General features: G+C 36.3%; 1 protein-coding gene across 7 annotated transcripts in view; it reads right to left on the minus strand.

The window, feature by feature from the left end:
• Nucleotides 1-14,472: 14,472 nt before the first annotated feature.
• Nucleotides 14,473-15,101, minus strand: part of LOC124721246 (CLIP-associating protein 1-A) — a 245,297-nt gene continuing 244,668 nt past the window's right edge. For all 7 annotated transcript variants that reach the window (XM_047246107.1, XM_047246106.1, XM_047246110.1 and 4 more), the window contains one exon: nucleotides 14,473-14,786. In XM_047246107.1, the coding sequence (XP_047102063.1) occupies nucleotides 14,583-14,786 (204 nt within the window). In that variant the 3' untranslated portion in view covers nucleotides 14,473-14,582. The remainder of the gene's footprint in view (nucleotides 14,787-15,101) is intronic.

Consider the following 15,101-nt stretch of genomic DNA (forward strand, 5'->3'; position numbering starts at 1 on the left):
CGATATACAGCTCTACAAAACGGTAGTGCTTCGACAGTGCGTGTAGATCAGTGTTGTACGTCGTGAAAACGTAACCGTCGACGACGCCACATTTATATACAAGAAAGGAAACCCACAAGTGAATAAAGAAGCCTCAACAGTGGACAAAGTTCAGTGCTTGATAAACAGTGATAATTCAAATAACAAAAACAGTGCATCTAAAATTGTAGTAGACGGCAACACGTGTACACAAAACACGAGTGGTTGCGTAAGAAAAAGTTCCGATCGCGTACGTAAACAAACACAACGGAAAAATAACGTAAAAATATTTGGAGACAGTCATGCTCGCAATATTTCGACATGCATGTCGAACTCTGCTCAAGATGGTTCATGTATATCAGCAATTGTTAAACCAGGTGCAAAATTCGTGAATGTGGTAGAAGACATACACACAGAATGTGCTAAATTCACGGAAAAAGACTGTGTTGCGATAATCGCAGGAGCAAACGATGTTTATTGCAACGAGGCCAGCACTTTCATTAAAAAGCTACTCGTATTGCTGCAGTTATTACAGCATACAAACATAATACTAACAACTGTGCCCACGAGATATGACCTGGCAGACTGGTCTTGTGTGAACAGAGAAATTCGCCTAACGAATAGTAAACTGAAACACTTTTGCACTAAGTTTACGAATGTGACACTACTGCATACAGACAGGTATGAGAGACATCAGTTTGGCAAAAATAAACTAGCAGCAGACATTGGAAAAGCTGTTCATGAAATAATAGGCCTAAACAATAACGATCATGAAAGCAGATCTGTCGTAGCCCTAACTAACGAGGGAAACTAGTGAGCTGGGCCAACTCTAGCAGGATTTGGTCCAGTAACAAAAATCTGCAACAAGTAATTAATACACAAACGAAAGTTCACTCAAACAGCAATACAATTAAAGACAAACAAAAGTTAACAGTGTTTCATCAGAACATAAGAGGCCTATACTGCAAGCTGGATCAGTTCACAGCAAATATAGAAGACACAAAAGGTATAAACAGTGCCCACATTCTGTGTCTAACAGAACACCACATCACTGCTGGTATTGAAGTGGTCCCTATTCCTAACTATGTTTTGGCAACGTCTTATTGCAGGAACTATATTGACAAAGGAGGAGTAGCTGTATATGTAAAAAACAATGTCTTGTTCACGGCAATAGATGTACAAAGATTCTGCTTTGAGCTACATTTTGAAGTATGTGCTATAGAGGTGCCAGACACAGTCTCCAGATTAACAGTTGTGGCAGTTTACAGGGCACCATCTGGAAATTTTAAAGTGTTTGTTAAACAATTAGATACTCTTTTGTTGTACTTAAGTAGAAAAAATAGGGGCATGGTAGTTGTTGGGGATTTTAACATAGATTTCTTGGTTAATTCTCCCTGCAAGGTGGAGTTTGAAAATCTCATGTGCACGTACAACCTTGTTCCCGTGGTTAGCTCGCCCACCAGAACCACAACCTCTTCCAGTACTCTCATTGATAACGTTTTTGTTGATCAGAGTAAAGTCAACCATATTAATATTGAAATGGTTATAAATGGTCTGTCTGACCATGACGGACAACGAGTTACTTTCAACAGCTTGGGAATTCCTCTGAGTGACACCTCACTTAGATGGAAAACAGTAAGGAAAATAAGTGAGGAAGCTATTCAAACGTTCAGATCATGTCTTAAGCATACTGACTGGACACCTGTTTATCTAGCAGAAACTGCTAATTCAAAATACAATTTATTCACAAATGAGATAGCAGGTATCTTTGAAAGTGTATTTCCAAAAAAGTCATACAGAGTCCAACCTGCAAGGGCTGCAAAAAAACCATGGCTCACTAAGGGCATCATAGCTTCCTGTTAGAGAAAAAGGCAACTCTACATAGCATCAAAGACTTCTAACAACCCTGCTCAGCTAAAACATTATAAACTCTACTGTAAAATTCTTGCCAAAGTAATTAAAAATTCTAAAAGTATGTGTATAGCATCTGAGATTACTAACTCTGAAAATAAAATTAAAACAATCTGGAATGTGATAAAGAGAGAAACAGGGACTGTAAACTACGCCAAAGACAAAAATATTGTTTTAACTGCTGACAACTCAGAGATAACTAATAGTGAGGAAATTGCTGAAATCTTTAACGAACATTTTTTAACTGTCCCAACACAGATAGGTTGCCATGGTTCTGTAGATAAAGCTGCCCATATAATGAAAAATAATTTTCCAGAACCTTTCAGTCAAATAAGTGTGCTTCCCATTACTGCCAATGAAATCAAAAAAAAACATACAGTCTTTGAAAAATAAACGTTCTGCTGGTATCGACGATATTTCAAGCAAGCTGTTGAAGGCTTGCTGTAGTGAAGTGACAGAAGTTTTGTTTCACATCTGCAACACATCCATGCAACAAGGAGTGTTTCCAGATAGAATGAAATACTCTGTTGTCAGGCCCCTGTACAAAGCAGGGGATGCTACAAATGTGTCAAACTATCGCCCTATCTCTCTATTAACAACATTTTCAAAAGTCCTAGAAAAAGCTCTGTACAACAGGATTGTGGCACACCTTGGTGACCTGAACATCATTAACAGTCAGCAGTTTGGTTTTCAAAAGGGAGTTTCAATAGATAACGCAATTTTCTCATTCAAAAATGATGTTCTAGAGTCTATAAACAGCAAGAGGCTGCCAATTGGTGTCTTATGCGACCTATCAAAGGCGTTCGACTGTGTAGATCACCAGATACTCTTCAAGAAGGCCTGTCATTATGGAATTACAGGACCTGTAGGGAACTGGTTAAAATCGTACCTCGAAAATAGGAAACAGAAGATTATTCTAGATGTTTCAGATAGTGTATTACAATATACAGTGGACTGTGAGTGGGGAATTGTGCAGCATGGAGTGCCACAGGGATCAGTGCTTGGGCCCTTGCTGTTCCTCATATATGTTAATGACCTGCCTTTATCCATCAATAAGAAGTGTAAATTTACAATGTTCGCTGATGATACAAGCATTGTGGTGGATAATGTGTCAGCTACTGACTTAGAATCCGAGGTCAATGATAACCTTAAAGAAGTTCTGGGTTGGTTTAGTATTAACTCCCTTTCAATAAACCTGAAAAAACCAATTTTATCCAGTTCCAGACAACCCACAAAAACCCAAAAGAAATAGTTATCACACAGAATGATCAGATGATAAAGCAAGTGTACTTATCAAAATTCCTAGGCGTATACGTGGACAGTAGGCTGAATCGGGAACATCACGTTCTACAAACACTAAAACGGCTGACGTCGGCAACATTTGCTTTACGAATTTTGTCACGCTTCAATGACATTACCATCTCAAAGTCAGCTTACTTTGGCTATTTTCATTCAGTCATGTGTTATGGCATCATCTTCTGGGGCAATACACCTGCCGCAAAGAAAATCCTCACAGCACAAAAAAGAGCAATAAGAATCATTTGTGGTGTACCCCCACGAACCTCATGTCGAAATCTTTTTAAACGACTTGAAATACTGGCAGCAACATCTCAGTACATATATTCACTGATGTGCTTCATAATAAATAACCCCACTCTGTATGAAACGAATTGCCTACATCATGAACATAACACCAGAAGAAAAGAGGATTTCCACTGTGAGTTAAAGAACTTGACACTTATTCAGAAAGGGGTGAAGTACGCTGGAACGAAAATTTTCAATTCCCTACCCAACAGCATCAAAAGTATAAGGAGTAGTACATCAGTATTTAAACGTAGCTTGAGAAATTATTTACTTGAGACCTCACTTTATTCACTAGAGGAATTCTTTCAGAGAAATAAGTAAAACCCAGATTGGAAAGATGTTTTTAAATTTTTTGACACTGTTTACTGTTAAACTAATGTAATAATGCCCTAATGTAAAAATTCCTGTTTTTCTCATTTCCATTTTTGGGTCACTTTTAAACCCAAAGTGGGGAGTTTTGATTACTGTTCAAGGTTAAAATAGATGCAATTATGCCCTAAATATGAAACTGCTATCTTCACATTTATGTTGACTAGTTTTTAAGCTAATAAGTGACTTTTGTGCACTGTTATTAATACTATAACAATGTCTTTATTCTATGTATTTTATTATTACATTGACACGTTCCACATCTGAGTGACTTGCTCACATGTACAGATCTATGGAACAAGTATATAAATAAATAAAAATAAATAGAGGAACTCTTGTACAGAAATTCTTGTATGCAGGGATTCTTATGCAGAAAAAGGCCTGTAAATGGTCAGCATACACCCATACAAAGGTTTTCAGTGTTTACAATACATGTTCTATGTTTGTTTAGTTGACACTTTCCACATCATAACATTTACCATGAACATCACACATGGAATACATAACTAACTAACTAAATAATTAACTGTGTAGCCAATAATTGGGAAGTGATAGTTACATTTGATACTGTTCACCCCAAGAAAGTACTCTGAACATGAAGAACTTAACATCTCACTGCTGGTGAAGTTGCTAGAGACAGATTAATGAATCAACAGAACAATGATAAGGGAAGAAGTAGCCATTTCCTGTTTTAAGGACAATACCACCATTCGCCTGCAGTGATTTAAAGGAACCATGGAACCCCTGAATCAGGATGGTTGAATACAAATGCGAACCTTAATCCTGAATATGAATCTACATCACTCAGACGAGTAATTTGTGTTTTCATTGTTTTGCAGTTTCTAGAAAACTCTTTGAATTCATATCTATTTCAAATGGTTATGTTATAAATGAAGTATTGACTTAAACTATATGAGAAGTTGACCGAATCTGCACATCATAAACAACTGCTCATTATTTATTCTATCTGCTGTTAGACTTGTTTTCTTTCTTGTATTGTTTCATTATTTCACTTTGATGTCTTCTGTTTCTCAGTTAAAGTTTTCCTGCATTCAAATTTATGTATTATATTAAAAATGCTGAAAGTGTTTAATTATTGTTTTGAAATGTTCTGTTTTTTTAATGTCGTCATTTGATACAGTTACCTCATCTAGGACTTATTAAATTTCACTGAGCCATTAATATTTCTTTCTTTTTGTTATTGAAATATTGGAAATTTTGGCGCCTTCCATTCCTTTCTTATGTTCAAAATACACAGCAGGGCTTTCCTGGATTGAGTCTCAGAGCTTTGGGAGATTTGTGTGGACTTCTTTACTGTTTCTTAATCTGCAACTATCATTTCCACTGTTTTAGTTCTAAGAATTTTTCTTTTTTCTCCATTTGCCTTATTTCCCCTATTGTGAATGTAACTCTTCATTCAACTATGTAGCACATGCCTAATTTTTCTACTTGTCTGTACTGACTTTTTATTGCGGGTGTCCTTGGACAGCTGGTTTGTCATCTTCAATTTTGCAGTCTGACATTTTATACAACTTTTAGGGATTCTGTTTCTTGAATTGTTTCTCTGAGGTATTTAAAGTTTGGAAGATCACTAATTTTGGAAAAATAATGCTTTAGTGATTTGGGTGCATATGAGATGTTGATTATGTATTCTGTTTGTCAATCCATCTTTAATTAAGGTGTCCTCTAAACCTAATCCAATCATAAGGAATACGACAGACAATGTCCTCTAATTCTTGCCCTTTCTCTTATCCATCTGCTCTTTTTTCTGTACTTTCAAACACCCAAAATGCATAATCCCACATAAAATGAGGGTCAGGTAAGATCTGTTTATTCATTTATGATGATTTCAAGACATCTTCCACAATTGCATAAAAAAGTTTTGATGACAGAATGTCTTCTTGGCTGTTTCATTTTGCAATTCAAAACTTTCCACGTTCTCTTGGTGTAATTGAATGGAAACTGTAGCCTTGTTCTATCAATTATTTAACATACTAATGTAGATAGATTTTATTCCTTGTTTTCCAAGAGCTGCACACACAGATTTTATAATGACAGAGATGAACACTTTTCTCATAGCCTACAAAACCAGCATAAAGTGGTACGTGATATTCATTACTTCTTTCTGCAACTTAGTTGATACATAGTCCACTAAATTAGATTCTCTTGCACGGTTAGCTTTTTCCCCGCTGGATGAAGAGTAGATTTATTCTAGACAATTAGTAATAATTTTAATAAAACTGTTATATACCACTAACAAACAATTACTGGATCTATAGTTCTTCAGATATTCGCTGTTCTCTTTTTTGTTAATTACAGCACTGTCCCATTATCTGTTATTGTCCTGAAAATTTGGAAATTTGTGGTAAGTTCCTATGTGACCAAACTGCTGAGTCGTCGGTCCCTAGGCTTACACACTACTTAATCAACGTAAACTGACTCATGCTAAGGACAACACACACACACGCCTGAGGGAGGACTCGAACTTCCGACGGGGAAACCGTGCTAATTGTAGCAAGGTGCCTCAGATCGCTCGGCTATTGTCCTGAAACGCAAACTTTACATTAAGTTTACGTAGGCCTGTGAAATCTTAAAAAGTGACTGGTTATAGATATTTTCTCTATTTATTGTTCAACTAATTCAACATTTGCAAGGTGTAACCTCCCTTAATTCAAAGCTAGCAAACACAATTTTAGTAGTTGTTTCCATGCCTCTCTTTCTCTCTCATCCCTACCAGTTGAAGCCTGCAACGTTCTTCAATTCTTCATGGTCAGAAAGTCTTCCTCGTGTCTTCATCTTCTCTGCTATACTCTGGTACTGCCTTTGTCCATCTTCAATCATTTCTTTGTGCGATATGTCCTACCCGTTTCCATTTTACAGCTCTTTTCACAACAATCTGAATGCCTATTATTGCTCGTAAGTCTTCACTTCTTTTCTGAACTGTCTTATAGAGACCTAGTAGTGAACTTTCCATAGCTCCCTCAGCTGTTTGTAATTTTCATTTGAAACACTCTTTTAAAATGCAAGTTTCACAGCTATTAGTTAGAACAGAAGAAACACACTTTTCAAAAACAAACTTTTTTTTAAAGTTTGTTGGCATATTAGATTCAAAAATAGGTGTATTTCTTCCATAAGCCATACACCCTAGCTAGATTCAGTGAACAATTTCAGGTTGTAAGTCTCCTAGGATATCAATTAACTGTCCCAAATAAACATATTTGTTAACATTTTTAGGCAGTCATTGTTCAAAATTATTTGTCTTTCACTTATCCATCTGTGCTAGTATCTGTTTTGGGGAGCTATATCTTAAGGCCCACTTTCTCGCAACTCTCAGATAAATTTTTTACAGAGGATTACAATTTTATCATATCGTTGGCTAGGACTACTATATTGTCTGCAAATCTCAAGTTAGAGACTCTCTCTCCATTTATTCTAGTTCCTCTTTCCTTCCAAATAATTTTGGGCATAGCCATCTCAAGGAGTGCTATAGACAGTTTTGGAATACAGCAATACTCTGCTCTATGGCTCTTTCAATGCAATATTCCCTCGTGTTTTTTTCTATGCTGACAGAAGTCATCGAGGTATCATAGATGGATTCTGTCAGCGTAGGAAAATGAAAGAAAATTTTCTATTGGAAGAGGAGTCAAGCAGAGTGACCCTGTATCCTAGAAACTGTTTATGACAGTCCTTGAGATGATTAGCATATTTCAACTGGCATTACTGCATTGCTAAGTTTCCGGCCACGGAGCTGTGTGTTTGCTATGTATAAGATGCAATGGCACGAACATTGGAATATTATTTTATTACATATTTTCAATCTTTAATAGCGATTCTCAAGAGGAGGCTTTGTAAGCTCTTTGTGCCTTGTTTAGTGAGCATCTAATAAGTGAATGAGATAAATTGAGTTGCAACCATGTAACATACACTAGACTATTGCTAACATGGTCATTCCTTGCACACATGGATGTCAGACTAGTGGAAAGGCCAGCTTATTATCATAACTTTCCTTTAAGCTATTTGATTCTCTTTTCATCTGTTAAAGATTGGTCATTAAAAGTTGCTCATTTAACATTCTACACAGGAGCAACGGGTTTCTGTGAAGAACCTGAGTTCAACTTATTTCTGATTTCGAGTTTCTGCTTGAGGTCCAGCATAACGTGTTTCCTTTGGAAGGCATTCTACTGAACTGTAAAGATAGCCACAATTTTAAGGATATATAGCATTGTGTAACACTGTAATTAACTAACATTAATTATTGTAAGGAAGAATTCATTACCATATGTGTCATTTCTGCTTGAGCAACTGGAGGCTGGATGTGGGCCAGGCCGTATTACTGAGGACCAGATTAGCAAGGATTTAGTGTACTTTCCTGTGCCTTGCAATGTGTTCAGATTTCGCCCTGGTGACTGGACATTCACAGTTTATGTGTAGACTTCAAAGAAACTTTGAAATATGGAGCACACTTCATTTCTCAGTTACAGAATATAATTTTATGATATATGGAAAAGAAATACCCTTTGTATCTCCTCAGCTACAAAATACTGTACTCATACCAATGACTTTGAGTTGTTAGCTAATTTCAAGCAGTTCAAATTACATGCATACATCTTACACACTGCTTGAAATTAGCTGTCTGAAACTAGTCGTAAGGTAAATATATCAACGATCTTCCAAAACCCAAGTAGAACAATGGTTACTGCCCGACGAAGCATCATAGCTGTGGAGATCAGAATCAACTAAGTATGTAATTTTATGGAAGCTAGCCTAAATTAGTTGTTTTATATGTATGCTGTGCATCCTGTTTCACACCGACATCACTTTCAACAGTATCTATAAAGTAATCATTAGAAATATTAAAGACTAGAAGAGTTCAGAGCTGCAGTAACTTACTCCATTAATTCTAGAGTATTAATTTTTGCTTCTGTTGCATTGTTTCTGATTTTACTACAACTCACCAGCAAGACTTTGAAACATTATATCAGCTTTGTATCTGTTGGCTAATACTTATTGCTTTTAACACTCTGGAGACCAAGCCCAAGCATAGCACAGACCACAACTTTGTGTTAAAGAGGCTGTGCCTCAGTATAGATTGGGCTGCAATTTTCTTGCCATATGAGCAATCTATTGCTCAAAAACGGGACTCATTTCAGTTGAGAACAATGTACAGATGTCTCGCTAACTGGAAACTGAATGGAGCTGCCTTCTGTTGTGAATTTCTAGTTATTTTACTGTCGCAAATGGTTGAGATAATATGATTGCACTGACGTAATTCTGTGAATGTAATCTTTAGGTTTTGCAGTCTGCTGTAAGTATGATACAAATATGTCACGTTTATTAAGTGAGCAAGAAATTTTGGAAACTCATGAGAAATAAATTGCTCGATAACTCACCACAAACTTTTTTCTTGGGAGGATAATTATACTTTCTGTCACCATTATTTTAAAATCTGTAAGCATCAAAGAACTAAAGTAAATACGAACAATAACTCTTGAAGTTTGGCAGTTATTTAGTATGTATTACCCTTCAAGACATATCAATTACACATGTTCTAGTAATGCTTTAAATAATAGCATAAATGGCCGGTTTCATAAGCCCGATATCCTTCTATGTTGCCAGCCTCCAAAGTGTTAATCTTCTTACTACTTAGTGAAATTAATGTTTACACTGCTTGTGGAGTTCTTTATACCACTAGGAGTCAGCCTGTGTAGATTGCACTCATGTGTTTCTTAGTCTGAATTTTAGTAATAAAGTTTGGCCTGAATAATCTGAGAGGTGATAATTTATAGAATCTGTTGAGACAATTTGATCCTAATTTGTCATGGCATTGATGTATTAACCAAGCATGTGTGAAGTATTCTACAGGGAACTAGTCCAAGCAGATCTTTGCACCCCACCCACATACACACCTCCTAACAATCCACTAGGTAACACTAAATATCCACGGCCAGATGATTTGTCTGGTGTTGTGGTAATAGAATCAGTCTATTTATTCATAGAGATGGTTTGAGGCTGAAATGATACAAGTGCTCTCTTGAGGTGTCAAGCTCAGAGTGCTACCAAAGGAGCTCCTAGTGCAAACTTTGTACACAGGGAGTATTACGTGCTCTGTAGTCAAGTGTTGCTACGGTATAATCATGTATTTCAAAACAATGACTGTTATCTACACATTGCTGGTGTTCCATGATGACTGCAAGTGGTACCAACTCCATAACAACTGCTTCAAAGCCATCTGTTTTATTATCTAAGCTATATTCATTATAATGCAAAAAGACACAGTATTCTCATGTGAAATTCTGTGTGGATACATACACTGCCATTATCTAGTATAGCTGGCTAGTGGTGAACTTGTACACTTGTCTTGCAGATGTATTACTTCACTGGTACGGAAGTTCATGACTGATTCTCCCAAAATCTTAATTTTTGTGCTTGGGTGGAATGAATAAATGAGCAAATCCAACTTATTATTTACTGTTCCTAGGCTCCTTGTTATTATAAAGTGATGGTGACTGCATTATGCAGAACCTTCTTTCTATATTGCTTATGTTGTCAAATATTATATTTTTAAAACTCATGCACACATTTTGAATTCCTTTATTACCATTTTTCATATCTTTATTTACACAAAAAATTTTGCAGCTAAGTTTTGCCCTAGACAATCTGCATGAAGAATAAATTTACCTGTTCTTACCAGTTGACGGTTACAGATTTTAAGTCTATTTTTTGATGTGTGACAAGACTGTTTGTTATGTCTTTTTTGTCCATGGTAGCTGATAACGCATAACGAGAAACTCTTAAGGTAGCTTCATTGACAATGATCAAATTGGTGATTGATATATAATTCTTCTGTGGTTGTACCCATATCTGTGCTTTGCTTACACTGCTTATTTTCTTTCGACGTGATTCGAGATTACTAGTTGCACTCCCACAGTTCATAATTGAAATTACCTGAAAGACATTTTTGTGCACAAATTTTACATTATGTTTCACTACTTACATGATAATGTACTTTCAGCATGCTGTTTTCGTATGCAACTTTTGATCATTTTTCAGAAACAGAAGAGATATTTTGTGAAACTTCTAGTGTATTTAGAACACTTTTTCCTACATGAAGTTTTGAGATGTCCATTTTCAGCACATTGTTTCTGAATTGTTAACCTCACACTTGTTCATTCAGCTTTGCAATTTCATCATTACAATTCGCACACATTTTCTTTTTAACAGAAAAAATAATGTTCTTAGTGATAAATTTTCACACTGGCTGTCATCTTGTTGCCATAAAGTTTGGGGTCACAGCTGGCCTAAAATACTGACAACATCTACTCTCTCAGCAGATTTAACTGCAAATTTGTTAAAATTTAAGACTACACATCCTGATAGAGACAAAATTTGATAAAGTGCCACGACTGTAAGAAATGTTGCTGAAGAAGTCTCAAAACATTTGTCAAAATGGGAGCTGAGTCCTATTTTTCTTTTTAATCTATTTTGAAACTAATGTAGAATAGCAGCTTTCTTACTTAAATAATAGGGATAGGAAAGCAAGGAACAAATGTAATGAGTAAATATAAAGTTGTTTAAGTAGTGTGAAAGTAAAAAGGTAAATGTGTTCTGGAAAGAGGAGGAGACGCAGTGGGGGACTGAAAATACTTTGTGGCACCGCTAGCATGTGTCTACCTTTGACCCACACCACACCCTCCCAGTTCTCTCTTCTCTGGAGAAGACTAGTGCCTTTGTGTAACAAATTGCTACATTTGTGAGATGTTACGGAGCTGCAATAGTTAAAATGTGTCACAATTGGCATGAATGTAGACACATTAAAGGCTATAAACATGACTACATAATATTACAAAGACCATAGTGAATGCTTGGTTTGGTACATAATATATGGCAACAAATGTAGCAGTATGAAGCATGACACCCTGCAATTCTACATCCATCAATCTGGCAAGATTTCAATCATGATCATGTGCTATGGCCTCAAACATATTAGAAACCCCACAACCACCCAAACTTGCTTCACAGGTGATCATTGATCAAATCAGTATGTATTATGCAACAAAAAAAGGGTTATTAACAACTGGAGAAACATCTGACAAGTCATTGTTTTAACTTCTCAGATGAGGGCATGTATGTTTGGCGTCAACAGCAGCTGTTTATCGATTCATCATGAAAGGCAACAACAATGTATCTCAGTAGTGACAGTTGTTTGCTATGGGCAAGTTTCCATAGCAAAGTTTCAATATCTGGTGTTTGTAGAGTGGCCACTAACTTCAGGTATCTCAATCTCTAGTAGTGAAATTTGGCAATGATGCAACAATATGCAGCCAATCTGTTTATCAGATTACCTTAGTATGAGCTAAGTGTATTTTTTAGGCAATTAATATGAAAAAGTGGTTTTACTGAATGATGACTATGCAAATGTTTTGTGCCACTGCAAAATTTCAACATGCTCTATCAAATATAAAAAAAGGTCCACTCACTCTAAAAATATGCATTTCTATACCTGTTTCCTTATGTAATTATCTGCAACATCTATTATTCTATCATTTCTTGTTGGAGATACTGAGAAACAACAACTACTTCCAACATTACTTGTGTTTAAATTTACTGTTCCTTGAGATAAGTAGAGAAAGATTATTATGGAGACCAATGATCCACACATTTTGCAAATGAAGTAATTATGTTCACTCAATTTTAACCCTTTAAATCTGTCAAAAAAATACGTTACTGACAATACAGCCAAATGGAATAAGGTATGGGCAGAAGATGTGTCAACCCCAGAATAACTATGAAATAAGATAATTTCAGATATGTCTTACTGCAAATGTCTATTGAGTAAACACCCAAAATAAATCGTGATATTATGTAAAGAATTATAAGTTTCCTCAATACATACATCAAACTGCAATGGAATGTTATGAGAAAAGGGGGAAAACGTATGGCGGAAGAAGAAAAATAGTGTGAAAATTTATCAATAGATGGGACTGTATGTGTCAGGATACGTAAATGAAAACACCTGACATGCGCACAACCCATAGATGTTGGTATACACATGCTGGGTACACGGCTTTTCTTCCTTTTGCGTCTGCGACGTACGCCATGACTATCTCAATGCAGGATCGTGCTCTTCTTGTAAAGCTGTATTACAAGAATGATGACTGTGTACACATCACTATTTGCAGAAGTTCCGGACACTGAAGGGTTTGAAAAAAGGCATTGGTCTAATGACTGCTGTGGGTCTGGAGAAAATGTTTCAGAAATTTGAAAAGATGGGTTCTTTTGGTGTGCAACGTGGTAAAGGGAGGAAAAGAATTGACTCAACGTCCGTGGAAGCAGTGGCCACAGCAATGCAGGAGGGGACAGGTGGTGGTGTTGTGCAAATGTGTAGTGTACGGAGAATTGCTCGAACATTGGACACACCTGTGAGCATGGTGTATAAAATCCTACGAAACATCCCTCTTTGCTATCCATTCAAAATTACCCATGTGCACGAGTTGCTTCCTGTTGACCTGCCAGTAAGAGAGACCTTTGCTTTAAAATTTCTTGCTCGCACTGAAGAGGACAATGATTGGCCATGGAAGATTTTGTAGACAGACGAAGCCCACTTCCATCTGACAGGATATGTCAGTACACAGAATTATCGAATATGAGCAATGGGAAATCCACATGCAAATCAATCAGTACTACTTCATCCTGAAAAGGTCACTGTGTGGTGCAGGTTTACGGCATCATTTATCATAGGGCCATATTTTTTCGAAGAGACAGGTGCTTCCGGTCCTGTTACTTGTACACCTGTACCGTCACTGGTAAGCACTATGAGTGTCTTTTGCGCAAATACGTCATTCCAGCTCGGCAACAACTTGGATGGGATCATTTTTATGCAAGATGGCACACCTAAACACATTGAAAATCCAGTTAATCAGCTGCTGAAGCACCATTTTGGAAATGCTAGAATTATCAGCCACCATTTCCCTACAGCCTGGTTGTCCCGATCACCTGATCTTAATCCAAGTGACTTTTGGCTGAGGGCTATGAAAGATGTTACATTCAGTGTGCTGATTGCGAACATAGCTGCATTAAAGGCACAACACATTCTGAATATGACCCCAGAAACATTTCGATTAGTTGTGGAACATGCTGTTTCTCAATTTCAACTTGTTGCAGAAAATGGAAATTAATAATCCGATTTGATTTTGACTGATGATTTTTCATGCGGATTTTAGCCTCAGGACAATTGAAAACTGATGTGATTGATGCTTTCTATGTGGTCTTTGGCCTCAGGACAATTAAAAACTGATGTGAGTGATGCTTTTTATGCGGTTTTTGGGCTCAGCACAATTAAAAACCGATTTTTCCCATCTGATGTGATATGACCTTGCCGTGGTGGATGAGCTTACATAATTAACAGTATCACATCTATACATCCATGCACACTGCAGTTGGCAGAAAATGTTACTTACTTCCTGTTCACTGTTCATTCACACACATGTATTACACTGAACTAAATATGTGCTACAATAATTTCTGTAGCTATAAAACAACGCAATGAAATATATATGGGAATTAATGGGTGAAAAATAAATACATGCAATATACTGTTTATTTTTGGGCTTTAATAACTGGAAAACTGTTTTGTTAAAAAAATTGACAAGCACTGGAATGATAGAATACATTAAAGCCAAAATTAACGAGTATTAAAAGTTTCACGACGTTGTGGTTTTTGGTGAAGTGATGCCACTCGAACCACCATGGTGCGATCGTTTGATATACAGGTGAAGTAGTTTCAGCTTACTGTTGTTTAAGCTAGCTAAATGCGGTTGCAAAACTGCCTCTCCAACAATACCGTGTAATTCAACCATACAAAATACAGCAGATTTCCTCACAGAACTTTCTTCATTATCATATGCCTGTAAACAAAACAAATTATTTATTGAAATAAAAATGAGATAAAGTAGCTAATTAGTCCTAGAAATGTTAACACTTAAAATTTATCTAAAATAATGTAAACATCTGGAAATGATCAAAATATTATAGGTTTTGTTTTTATGGTATGGGGTGATATTTTGTTTTTATTTCAGGCTGTACTCTTTCTTTCACACCATAGCACTTTTTTGCTTGTTACATGTGAAGGTTTCCCAAATTAATGATATAACTGAATAATATTTAAGTTGGGTGATGTTAACTAGGCAAGTCTTTAATTTCATTTTCATTTTTAACATAAC

Source organism: Schistocerca piceifrons, chromosome X, assembly GCF_021461385.2.
Source record: "Schistocerca piceifrons isolate TAMUIC-IGC-003096 chromosome X, iqSchPice1.1, whole genome shotgun sequence".
In the NCBI taxonomy this organism is placed as follows: Eukaryota; Metazoa; Arthropoda; class Insecta; order Orthoptera; family Acrididae; genus Schistocerca; species Schistocerca piceifrons.